The sequence below is a fragment of the Pseudorca crassidens genome, chromosome 8, assembly GCF_039906515.1.
Source record: "Pseudorca crassidens isolate mPseCra1 chromosome 8, mPseCra1.hap1, whole genome shotgun sequence".
Taxonomy (NCBI): Eukaryota; Metazoa; Chordata; class Mammalia; order Artiodactyla; family Delphinidae; genus Pseudorca; species Pseudorca crassidens.
Genome location: NC_090303.1, coordinates 100173142 through 100185924, shown reverse-complemented (window position 1 = coordinate 100185924; position 12783 = coordinate 100173142). Strand labels below are relative to the sequence as shown.

Below are 12783 nucleotides of genomic sequence, written 5' to 3'. Positions count from 1 at the left end.
TCACTTTGAAACGTCAGGCCAAGTCAGAGGAGGAGCGGGGGAGAGGACAAGGTAGGCTGATGGAGAAGAAATGGGAAGGGGAAAACTCATTCACTCATTCCACAAATATTTACTGAGCACCTACTATGTGCCAGCTGCTGCTTGGGCAGCGGGTGGGCTTTGCAGTTTGACATACCTGAGTTTAAATTCCAAAATCACCACTCATTAGCTGTAACCGTGAGCAATTTCACTTCTCTGAGCTTCACTTGGTCTCTTTATATATAAATGAAGAAAATAATGTCTATTCCACAGTTACAAATCAAATGAGAACAGTGCTTATAGGCACCCAACAAAAGTAATTACCTCCAAAAGGTAAGTCCTTGTAATTATCCTCAAAATAGTGTCTGTCTTCCTAAATGACTAGTCCCTATCTTGTTAAGACAGAGATCTCCAAGGCTGATTATCGCCCTGGGTAGAGGCAGACCTTCCAGAGGGCCACCCCCGACTAGTACTCTTTTGTTCCACTGCATTTAGTATATGAAAGGGCATTATTGGTCCAAGTGAGACATGTACTTAGAGCACCGTACTCAGAAGGACAGTCATCAAGTACTTTCTCTGCTAGGCATACTTCCAGGATAAAGAATGAGTATCTCACAGACTTAATACTATTCTCAAGGAGCTTACAGGTTAGCAAAGGTTATGTTCCCAGAAGCCAGTGATTTTCTTCCCTCTGTTCCTTGGCCATAGGCTGCCCCCGATTGTAAATATCATGTCACTATTATTAGAGGAAACTGGCAAGTAAAAGCTCTGAAAAGCTCCAAGTAAACTCATTTCCACCAGTGAGACACATTTCAGAGCACACATTCTGACCTATACATCAACATCTTCCCTTGTTCCTAGAGGTGGAAGAGAAGCTAGGTTAGTCCCAAGCGTTTAAGCTATCTTTTCAATATAAAGTAGTTAAAATTACTTCCCTTCCTAAGCATTAAACTACTTATAACTACTTCTCTTTTTACACAATAAGATACCACATAGTATATCCACTTTACGTTTCTCCTTCACAGAGGGTGAATTTTGCACACACAGAGCCATCGTACTTTCACCCCTGGCAGCCAGAGTTCAGTTCACTATCATGAGATATGAGCAAAGCTACTCAGCTCAAACAGGATTTAAATGCACAGGCTTCGTGGTACTAGCATTATCTTATAACTGCCAATCCTAGCAACCACAGGTCACAAAAACCAGTAGTGGATACAGCAGATGCATGGTGAATGGGGGGACTGGGGGACACTTCCCAGAAGGAAAACAAGAAGGGCACGAGGAGGGGGCTGCTGTCCATGGACCATGGACTCCAGTGACCAACAGGCTGATGGGGCTGAGAGATGCGAGGGTGGGAGAGACCCTCACTGGGAGAGGTGTCCAGTCCTCAGACTTGTTTCTGTGAGTTACTGAGTAACTATGAGGCAGTTATCTAACTTTCTGAGGAGGAGAAAGCAACTGGATGAAGTGGATTATAGATGTCAAGTATCATTGTTAATAAATATTTCTCGTAGCGGAAGGACCCGGGGCTGGGCCCTCAGTCTCTCAGGTGGGAATGGGCTTCTTCTCATCTCCTCACCTAGGAATTAGATAGCTTCTGCTCAGGACAGGGTATTGGACTAAAGGAGAGGCCAAAGGAGAGGGCATTCAAAAATGCCAGAACATTTATGTGTTGTGATGGTTGATTTTATGCATGAACTTGACTGAGCCACGAGATGCCCAGAGGTAAAAAATGTTACTTCTGGGTGTCTGTGAGGGCGTTTCCAGAAGAAATTAGCATTTAATCCAAGACTGATTAGAGAAGATGCCCTCACCAGCGTGGATGGGCATCATCCAATCCGCTGAGGGCGTGAGTGGAACAAAAAGGCAGAGGGAGAGCAAATTTGCTCCTCCTTTGAGCGGTCACAGCCATCACCTTCTGCCCTTGGACATCGCTGCCCCTGGTTTTGGGGCTTTGGACTCGGAATGAATTACGCCACTGCTTTCCTGGCTTTCCAGCCTGCAGCTGGCAGATCATAGGACTTCTTGGCCTCCATAATTGCATGAGTTAATTCCTCTGATAAATCTCTTCTTATATATCTCTATATATCCTTTTGGTTCTGTTTCTCTGGGGAGCGCTAACACACGTGTCTGCCACTCCCTAATTCCTGGTGTTCCCTGTGCACTCCGTGTCCTTTCAACAACTACAAGCTTTATTTGAGGAAGAAATCCTCTAGATTCACGCTTAGCTAAGTGAAGAGGGTAACCAGATCTGCACTTCTACCTCAGTGTCGCTCCTTGCTTAGTTTAAAAAGCAGGCTTAAGGACTGCAATGTAATCCTCAAGCTCTCCTCACCCACTGACATGTCCATGGTTACAACTTCCTTATCTTCACTTTAGGATGCTTTACGCCAACCTCCAAGGAGGGATAACACCTTAGGTTTCAGAGTCATTGACATCCTAAGTATAACTAAAAATCAGAGGCAAGACTATGTGAAGGGGAGGGTCGCTGGGGGTAAGGTGATAAAGCTCCAGGACTACTTAGAAGAGGCAGAAAGTGTTCATGTGGGGAACACAGTCAGATATTTTGTATTATACAGTTTTAAGGTCAATTTGCTCTTGCTAATGAGCTTTCAATATCCTTGCCTTTTTCAGATCCACCTTCTGCCAACATTTGAATTCAAATTTAAATGCCCAAACACACACACATGTATTTTTTTCCCTCTCTCCCTCTCCCTCTCTTTCTCAGTGACTTCTGAAAATTTCTGCTTTATACCTATGCAAAGTTTGGAGAAAATACTACTTTTTCCCTCTTGAGTTTATTCTCAGCCTACTTCAAATAGGCATTCTATCTTTGCAAGTCTTTGCAAGTCTCGACACAGTAGATGAGTGAAGTTCTCTTCAGTTCTTAATGACTCTCTGGCACTTTCCTTGACATGTGACGGCTTGGTGACTGAGTAAGCTACTCGACAGTCCTAAACACAGGCACCAGGGCTCAGAAACCCTTTATGCAGAAGACATGTTTTATGTTGGCGATAACTGCAGTACATCCTCTCCAATCTTCTCAGTGGGCAACCCTTCAACATTTAAGTGTGGGGTGACTATATATTTTTTGTTTTGTTTGTTTGTTTGGGGTTTTTTTTTCGTTTGTTTGATGTGGACCATTTTTAGAGTCTTTATTGAATTTGTTACAATACTGTTTCAGCTTTATGTTTTGGTTTTTGGCCACGAGGAATGTGGGATCTTAGCTCCCCGACCAGGGATCGAACCCGCACCCCCTGCATTGGAAGGCGAAGTCTTAACCACTGGACCGCCAGGGAAGTTCCTGGGCTGATTATTAAAATAATCAGTGACGTCAGTGACTGTGACGTCACCACAGTCCCTTTCGGTTCTTCAGCAAACTGCCCTTACACAGAGGTGCTGGCCTCACCACGATGGAGGTTAGGGAGGACGGCGGTGCAGGCACTGGTGCTGTTCCCACCTGTGCTCGTGCAGTGTCCTGTCCATACCAGGTCTCTGGACAGAGCCTGCAGTGGGCACAGCTGAAATGAATGCTGCCTCTGGAGCTCCTAACTTCACTACTGAGATCAGTCAGAACTTTTTCAACAACCATTCCCATAGCCTTATTTCCTTCCGAGTCCTGCCTCTAGAATCAAATTATGACTTCCCATTGTGGATTCAAAAATCCTTTTTTTCATCTTCAATCCACAGCTCCCTGTTCTGGGAAAGCAGGCTAACTGGTCATTTCCAGTCCAATAATTCACTTTCTCTTTCTATGATCTTCTAAACTTGCAGGCACTTTAGAATCACTTGGGGGAACTTTAAAAAATAAAACATCAAAAAAAAACAAAAAAACAAAAAACATCTGGGCTTCCCTGGTGGCGCAGTGGTTGAGAGTCCGCCTGCCGATGCAGGGGACGTGGGTTTGTGCCCCGGTCCGGGAGGATCCCACATGCCGCAGAGCGGCTGGGCCCATGAGCCATGGCTGCTGGGCCTGCGTGTCCGGAGTCTGTGCTCCGCAACGGAAGAGGCCACAACAGTGAGAGGCCCGCGTACCGCAAAAAAAAAAAAAAAAAAAAAAAAAAAAAAACCCAACAAAACAAAACATCTAGGCCCCATCCCAGATGAATCAAATCATGCCAGGGTGAGCCCCGACATAAATATTTTTTTTAGCTCCCCAGGTTATTGTAATGACCGGCCAAGAACAAAGTAGCATAAGAAGGGCTCCCTGCTGTTCCTCAGATCCTTGTCTCAGCCCCACAAATCTCCCTGGGGGCATAAACATCCCAAATTATTACTTACTAATAATAAAAAATGATTGACTTAACTATTCTTGTTCATTGTTTTATTCTGCTGTTTACTCATTGAGGTTGGCTTGCAGATATTGTTTTTCTTGTATAATTTTTTTAAAACTATAACCTCAAAGCCAAGAACTGATTTGATGTACATAGCTTTACATACATCCTTAATTTTGAATTCTGTTTAAACCAACCTCTCCAGGAATGTGCCTGCCTTTCCAATTTGTTATAATTCCTCATATACATAAAACTGGTTATCTCGCCTGAGTTGCTGATAGAAGTCAGCACATTATATAGGTCACATTATATATGTCACCCTGATATTTTCTGCATCAAACTTTTTTTCAGTCTCTGCCCACACGTACTTCTGTTCTCTCACTGCTTCCCAAATTGCAGTCTCAGGCTAGCTTCCCCCCAGCACAGGCAAGCAAACTGGAAGTGAAGAAACAGGCACTGCCCAGTCTTGACTGAAGAGAAGCATCATTTAAGTAACATCCAGGAAACTGTTTAACTGATCAACAAGAAATTCTCCTGCACCTACTACATCAACACTTTCTTAGGCTTGCAGTATGTTTCAAAGCACTTTTGAAGACCTTCCCTCATTTGAGCCTCACCACACCTTAGGTAAACTTGGTAAAGTGTATACTAGCCTCACACTGCGAGTGAGAAAACCAAAGCAAGAGGCTCCCTGACTTCCTTTCCAGGACCTCTTTCATTATGATAATCCTTATTCTTTTTTTTTTTTTTTTTTTTTTTTTTGCGGTACGCGGGCCTCACACTGTTGTGGCCTCTCCCGTTGCAGAGCACAGGCTCCGGACGCGCAGGCTCAGCGGCCATGGCTCACGGGCCCAGCCGCTCCGCGGCACGTGGGATCCTCCCGAACCGGGGCACGAACCCGCGTCCCCTGCAACGGCAGGCAGACTCTCAACCACTGCGCCACCAGGGAAGCCCGATAACCCTTATTCTTATAAAAGCATTAGAAGTGCTATATACAAAACGTTTTACATTACACAAAATATACGGGAAAAAGTAACCACTGAATGACCCCAGCACCCTAGAACAACTATTACTTTGGTGTGTCTTCCTATGCTTAAAAGTGCAGTCAAACACATGCTGTGTTTTAAAACGAAATTTTATAGTTTTGCTAGAATTTTGTCAGTTTGTGTGGTTTTGGAGTAATCATAATATGGTTAGAATGAGACTCTTTAATCTGTAATAACGCATACCTCTCCAAGGTGTTGATTCTGCTGTGTCAAAGGAATCACTCAATAGGGCAGAATCTGGGGAGAAACCAGACAAGGAAAACAGGACCAGGAAGTAAAATCTTAAGTTCTATGATTTTAGAGTTGGAAGGGACCTTCTACTACCACCTTGTTCAATCTGCCCATTAGAATTAGGAAAATGAGATCTACACAGTCTAAGTGGCTTGCTCCGTACCAGGCAGGTAGAGAATGTTAAGCGACAACCAGAATCATTTGTAATCCCTTCGCAGGTGGTCTTCCCACTGCACGATCATTCATCAAGCATCCACGTCCCTGACAGCACGTGGCACCAGAAGGAATACAAAAGAAGACATGGCCCCAGTTCTTGGGAAGCTTAATTTTTAGACCAGCTTCAAGATTTTACAGTAAATACTGGCTTTGCTGATAGCAGACACGAAGCCACGTAGCCCAATGAGGTTTTACCAAATATTTTATTTGAAATGTAACCTGGCAATTTTAAGAGCATTGCAGCGCAGTACTTCTGAGGCCTCTCTGATTGACTGTATCTCTCTGCATTCTTCAGTGGGCAGTTGGTCTTAAGGGGCAGAATTATGTTTTGTTTTGAAGAGGCAATTTGACCAAGCTGACAGAAGTCATTGTGTATGTGTGTATAAATAGAATTATGGCCAGAGTTACATATTTAAAAAGAAAGTGGAGCTGGGACAGAAAGGAGGAATAACACCCTAGAAAGTAACAAATTACTTCTTTTGCAAGATACAGAAACAGCACCTTCCAGGTCCTTTACGCAGGGACCATGAGCTCTGGTCTAGGATGTGCTGATGAAGCAGAAGCCTTTCAAGCAAGCCTGATACAGGTGAAACAGAGTTTTCCTCTCCTCGCAGTACTAGGAATGCCCCACTGTGCCACCGTTTGCCCATTCCCACGTCAGTCTACCAGGCCCACAGATCCTGGGATCTGGGACCTTCCCGCCTGACTACAGCTGACTGAACCAAGATGAGCATGTCACCCAAGGGCAGCCAGTCCAAGGGTCGGATGGAGACTTCTGTGGCCTGGTATAGAAAGAGGAGCTGGGCCAGATCCCACGTTAGAACGTGAACTAAGAAAAGTCAAGAGAATCAGAACCACCTGGTGTCATGGCGCACACAAACTTTTGGGAGCCAGGAGATACAGAAAAGACAGAGTAAACGAACAGGCTAAATGGAAGCAAAAGATGGAAGGCATAAGCTATGTCATCAAGCAATCACGTTCTTTTGCAGAGCGACCTCAGTTCTCTGCACCTTCCCCTCTCTGGTTGGGCCTGCACCTTTCCTGATGGCTGCCCCCTGACACCTCCGTGTGCCAGGCTCTGTGCTAAGCACTTTCACAGGTTCCCCCCAAACCCTGACACCTCCAAGACAGCACCATTCTATTTTACATTTAAGGAAACTAGGCTTAGGATGGCTAAATAATATGTTATGTTACTTCTTATGATGTCAGGACTTGAACCTAAGTCTGAATCTAGTCCCTGCTTTAAGCCATTAAGCTGTACTAACCCACATGGCATGTCCTTACAAGGCCCAAGCACTCCCTACTCCCATCTCCCACCAAGTTGCCCTAACTTGAGGATCTTTTGCTTGTAAGAGCCTGACACTTCCCAAGTCAAAGAATGTCCTCTGTGTAAAACCCTGCGAGAAGACTGCTTCCTTTGTCGAGTGAAGGGAACAGGGTCAAAGGTGTCCACCGAGCACACAGAAAGAACATATCTCTGATGATAACAGTGTCCCTGGTCTGTGAGAACCTTTCGGGGAGACTTGCTTTTCCTCATCGCTCCTCAGCAGCCCTCAGACAGCTGAGGAGGATGCTTTTTATTGTCTAAGAAGCTACAATGTGGGATGTGGCTGTGGGACAGCATGCCCGGCCCCTCCTCAAGAGGGAATCTGAGCAGAAATTTGGGTTCTCCATCCCATTCGGAATGAACAGATAAAGGAACTCGGGCCCTCTTTTATCATCAACAAGACCGTTGCCGACTGAGACAGTGAACGTTTATTACTCCCTAGTAAGCCATAAGGTCTGGTCCTGGTTGAGATAGGCATGGACACCCAAATATTTAAAAATGCTCCAAAGAGAAGCCCAGCAGAGTCCCCCAACAGAAAGTCCGCAGACTGTTACTAATGATGAGGGAAGTTATGTAAAGCACTGCTGGGAAGTTACGTAAAGTAGCTAGAGCCCAGCCATGGTGTTCCAGTAACAAATATCCAGCAGAAAAGGTCAGAGTCTTCTTTCACTTTCTGGACAATCAACTCCATTTATGTTCACATCTGTGGCTGAGCCAGAGGTTCATCTTACGGTGATAATGAAAAATCTAGTAAGCAAAGAGTGAATCTGGTTACAGTCAACAGCTGGATCCACTCCAAGGAGATGCTGCCTATTTATGTGATAGTACAGACTTCCCAGCCCAGCGGGCAGACTGATGAAGGGCACGTTTCTAGGTTTTCCTCTTTCCCACTGTGTCTGGTCAGGAAGACCAATCCTCAGTTACTGTTAAGTGTATGGTTTGTCTCAGGAGCCCTTGATGGACCACGTTTCTCCACACACTGGAACCCCTCTGTTGGACTTATCTTTTCCACTGGTCTATTTTACTTATCCACTTTTGAATCTTAAGCAAACAAACTCGAATTAAGAGCTGGCCTGGAGTTCTACCTGGTAGAGGACTGGTGGAGGGAAAGGAGACCAGAATGTACAGTAGCTGAACCCCAAGTTTGTTCAAGGGCTGAGGACTGGATAACATCTACTTCCATCTTTCTGGCATGATGCTGCCCATTCTTCCCTCTCATTCAGCTTCACGGCTCTTGCCTCACTGGTATTTGAACTCTGTTCACTTCTTGCCAAAGTGCAGGCCCCTGCTGGCTACAGTTCCTTGCAAAAGGGACTGTGGGACCTATCTGCAGCATTTTAATCCACAGGTCTCTTTCATTAATAAGCTCTGTGTCCTCAGTAAACCTCTGAGTAAAGAATTTCCATCTCATCCGTCATCACACCTAGTGTAGGAGTGCCTTCTCCAGCAAACCCTGGCGAATGCTCAAATCCATCTGTTCAGAAAAGGGACCTCACCACATAGAGATCTGACTCTTCTTCCTTTTCATTAGGAAGATCAGGATACAAACCAGAGCTGGATCTCACACTCAGGTTCCTAGTGGGTCACCAGTAAAGCTGGAACTCTGGTTTTGGGACCCCCAGAACCCCCCAATTTCCCATGGTATGGGTCCAGATTCTAGCTAGAAAACTTAGTCCCGTATGCCAGGGTTCTGTTTATCATCTCTCTTGGTTTGTCCCATACCCTTGCCTTTAGACTATAAGTTATGACAGTGGAATAGGTCTCATACACATTTCTTAGGCCTCCCATGATGCTTGGTGTTGAGAATGTCACAGATGTTCTGTAAATGTGATTATCCTAAGGAGCAGCATGTTCAGACAGAGCATTCCCAGGAGCAAAGCTAGCTGGGGGTGACACTTTTTTCCTAGTGTAGTTACACATAACTAGGCAGGGTGAGGTTTGGGCTGGGTCATAAGGGAAAAAATGGGTCCTTCCCTTATCATTTCATCAAGAAAGTGTCTTGTCTAAATACTCGCAGACCCTGTCACAGCCATCTCAGGAAGATTCAGGGGAAACAGGAGAGTACAGGTACAAACAACTTTTCTGCCCAAGACTTAGGACTTCTGCATTCTCTGTCTTCTACCTCAGTCTCCAAGCAAGAGTAAAACAACAAATCAAACTGATTTCAGTCAAGTTTCAGCAAGAATGTCGCTTTGATTTTGCTGTCTTATTTTGCTTTGCCTGGATAAAAGCCAGAGATAGAGATAGGATTTTGGCAGGAGAAGGAATGCACAAAATTTTTTTTTTTTAATTCTAAAGGTTCACTTTTTTTCCTTTCACCAGCCTCATTTTGCAGATGAAAATCTGAGATCTGTAAAGGGAAAGGGGCCCAACTGCAAAGCCACTTGGGAATGGGACCAGGCTCAGATGCTCCCAGGTGACTGACTGACCCTGACAAAAGAACACACGGCAGCCAAGGTCCCCAGAAGCAAAACCAGCAGGAAGAGGCTGTCCTCACCCACGCCTCGTGCTTAGCTCTCAGGGGCCTACGAGGTCCCTCAATCTGCCCATCGCCGGGGGGGAGAACAGACACTCTGCTGGCTCAAGAAAGCGGCACTGCAACTATCATCTCACTACTGAGGAAGTGAAAGGTGACAGTCCATTGGCACTTTCCAAAACTCTGTAATGCTTCTGGAAAGTGCTGTGACCTTTCCTGCTGATGACTGTCAGAATATCAGACACCGGGAATGGAAAAGCCAGCTTGCTTGCTTGGAAACAATAAGGAAGAATATGACATAAGTGACTCTAAGAAACATGGTTCAGGCACAAACTCTAGGCTCTTCTGTCACTTCTCGGGGATCTCTAGCTTTTAAAGCTGGGGCTGAGAATCCTGCTCCCAAATTTTTAACCAGGACCCCGGCAAAAGTTTCTAGCAGTTTAAATGACAGTAAAAGCCTGAATGCTTCAAATTAAGCTAGTGAAAGAACTGTTCTCCTTAAGAAGGTTTTAAAGTCAAATTTTTTGCTCATCCAGTATTAAACAAAATATATTAGAAGAATTAATCTAGGAGACCTAGGAAGGCAGTCTTGAGTCATCATTTCGGGAGAGACAGTACCCAAGCACGTGAGCCAACTGGAGCCACTGTCTGGGAGGAACAGGAGTGGTGCCCAGGCTTGGGCACTTTCTTCCAGAACCATCCTACCATCAAGGAGGTGATGAAAGGCTCAGTTAAACATTCTCTGCTGCAGAATGGGCTTCAAGCCTTGGAGGCTCTTCCACGCACCTGACTCTACCTACTGATGGATCACCAGAGGCCGAATTACCCTGTGATGGACCACCAGAGGCCGAATCTTGCTTTCCAACCTCTCTGCAACATTCTTATAACTTCTGCTTAGGTAATGTTTTTGAAAAGATGGGGAAGCTGGGCTCTCCTCCAGGTCTTCCTGGGTTTCACAATGTGCTGCTCTTGTGAAGTTCCGAAACTCAAGCACGCCTCTAGCCAAGTGCACAGGACCCCAAATTCACTGACGTGCCAGGCAGGCATTACCACCGGGTTAGCGGGGTGCAGCGGCTTCTGGGCTTGCCTCTTGCCCCGCTGCCAGCACGGCTAACCCTGAAAGGAGAGAGATTTACTAAACCCCGCCTCCAGTCCCTTCCCCATACCACTGATTGGCCTCTAGACCTTCGGTGTTAACGCCCAGGCCAGCGGTTTCGAGCCCAGTTAGGAGGGGGCCCGGGGGGTCCGGCGGCTGTCCAGAGGGGTCACTATGCCCACCACAGCCGCCACCGTGGCCCGAGCGCAGGTGGTCCTTGAGCGTCTGCTTGTAGCGGAAGCTCCTGCCGCACTCGGCGCAGGGGTAGGGCCGCTCGCCCGTGTGGATGCGCTGGTGCTTCATGAGGTGGTGCTTGCGGATGAAGCTCTTGCCGCAGTGCGCGCAGCTGAAGGGCCGCTCGCCCGTGTGCAGCCGCCGGTGGTTGAGCAGGTGCTCCTTGCGCATGAAGCTCTTGCTGCAGTCAGGGCAGGGGTACGGCCGCTCGCCCGTGTGGATCATCTGGTGGCGGATCAGGGCCGAGTGGCCGTTGAAGTCGATGCCACACTGAGGGCAGGAGAAGGGCCGCTCCTGCGCGTGGCCCCGCTGGTGGAGCAGCAGGCTGATCTTCAGGCTGAAGCTCCGGCCGCACTGCGCGCACCGGAAGGGCCGCTCGCTGGCGTGGGCTCGCCGGTGGCTGGCCAGGCGCGCCTGGTCGGCGAAGCGCTTGGGGCAGTCGGGGCAGGGGAAGGGGCGCTCGGTGCTGTTGTGGACCCGAAGGTGGTAGGTGAGTCTGGACGGGTGAGTGAAAGTCCTGGCGCAGTGCGGGCAGGTGGGTGGCGTCTCGTTGGCGGGCGGCTGGGGGCCGCGGTCGGCGTGCGGGGGGAAGTGCCTGGGGCACTGGGCACAGGGGGCCGGGCGCTCCCCCGCGGGGCCGCATTGGTGGGTCAGCAGCATGTCCTGGCTGAGGCTCTTGCCACAGTGGTGGCACGAGAACACCTGCTCCCCGGCCGGAGGCGGGAGGGGGTAGCTGCCCAGCTGAGTGAAAGTCACTTGTCCCTCAGAAGCTTCGGCCAGCTCGGTGGCTGGACGTCCAAACGGCGCCATGGGCGCAGACTGCGGGCTTTTGAAGGCCACGTCCGGAAACGTATCCTTAGCTGCTGCTGGTGAAGAGAAGGTGACGGGCACCTCGGGGCACAGGGAGGCTCTGGCGAGGCCTTCAGCTTTGATGACAAGCTCTTCGTCTGAAAGAAAGGACTCAGAGTCACACCTGTCGACAACAGGTGTCCCAGCAACTCTCCTGTGTCCCTGCCCAGCTCTGACAGGCTGCTCTGAGCTCCCATTGGCCCAGATAAGGAAGTCAGTGGAGGGCTGAGATAATAACCAGGGTGTCTGTAGTCCCTGAGGCCAATGTCGGAGAATTTACTACTGAACCTCTTCAGCGCTCCCCGTTTGGACAGGAAGAACCCTGGCATCAATCTTCCCAGCATTACTTTCATTATGATTCACCTCTGCTCACAGGCTCTGAAATGTTCTCTGTTGCCTATTGTGATTAGGCCTAAAATCATGTATTTATCTAATCTTGTTCCTTTGTATTCTGCCAGGTAAGTCCTTCACTATAGTTAGCTGTCTCTTTACTTTCCTGGAAAATAAAGTACACATTTCTGCTCATATGTCTTTAATCATTCTGCCCTCCCTTTTGTAGAATGCATCTCCTCTCTTCCCATCTTCCCAGATTATACCCAACCACACAGTACCAATTTTCTAAGGCCAATTCTAGCTTCACATCCTAGCTTGCGGGGATCTTAGTTCCCCAACCAGGGATGGAACCCAAGCCCCCTGCAGTGGAAGCACAGAATCCTAATCACTGGACCGCCATGGAAGTCCCTTTGCATCCTTCTTTAGGCCTTATCTAAATACCTAAACTAAAACTGATGTGATGTTCTCCGAACTTCTTATTTCTTGTATACAGTCATCCATCCCACTCACCCTTGACATTTAATAATAGGCATGCCTAGCACTGATATGTGTGTCCCCAATATAAACTTCTTGAAGAGCAGAAACTGTCTTTTTTTTTTTCCCCAGGGTCTAAGCACAGAGCATAGAAGTTAAACAGGTTGCATTAAGTTGCATAAACGATCATGTCTCTTCTGACCTTGAGA

General features: G+C 47.4%; 1 protein-coding gene across 1 annotated transcript in view; it reads right to left on the bottom strand.

The window, feature by feature from the left end:
• Positions 1-5021: 5021 nt before the first annotated feature.
• The window catches only part of ZNF398 (zinc finger protein 398), a 28464-nt gene continuing 20702 nt past the window's right edge, over positions 5022-12783 (bottom strand). The window contains exon 6 of the mRNA XM_067747315.1: positions 5022-11865. Within this exon, the coding sequence (XP_067603416.1) occupies positions 10724-11865 (1142 nt within the window). The 3' untranslated portion in view covers positions 5022-10723. The remainder of the gene's footprint in view (positions 11866-12783) is intronic.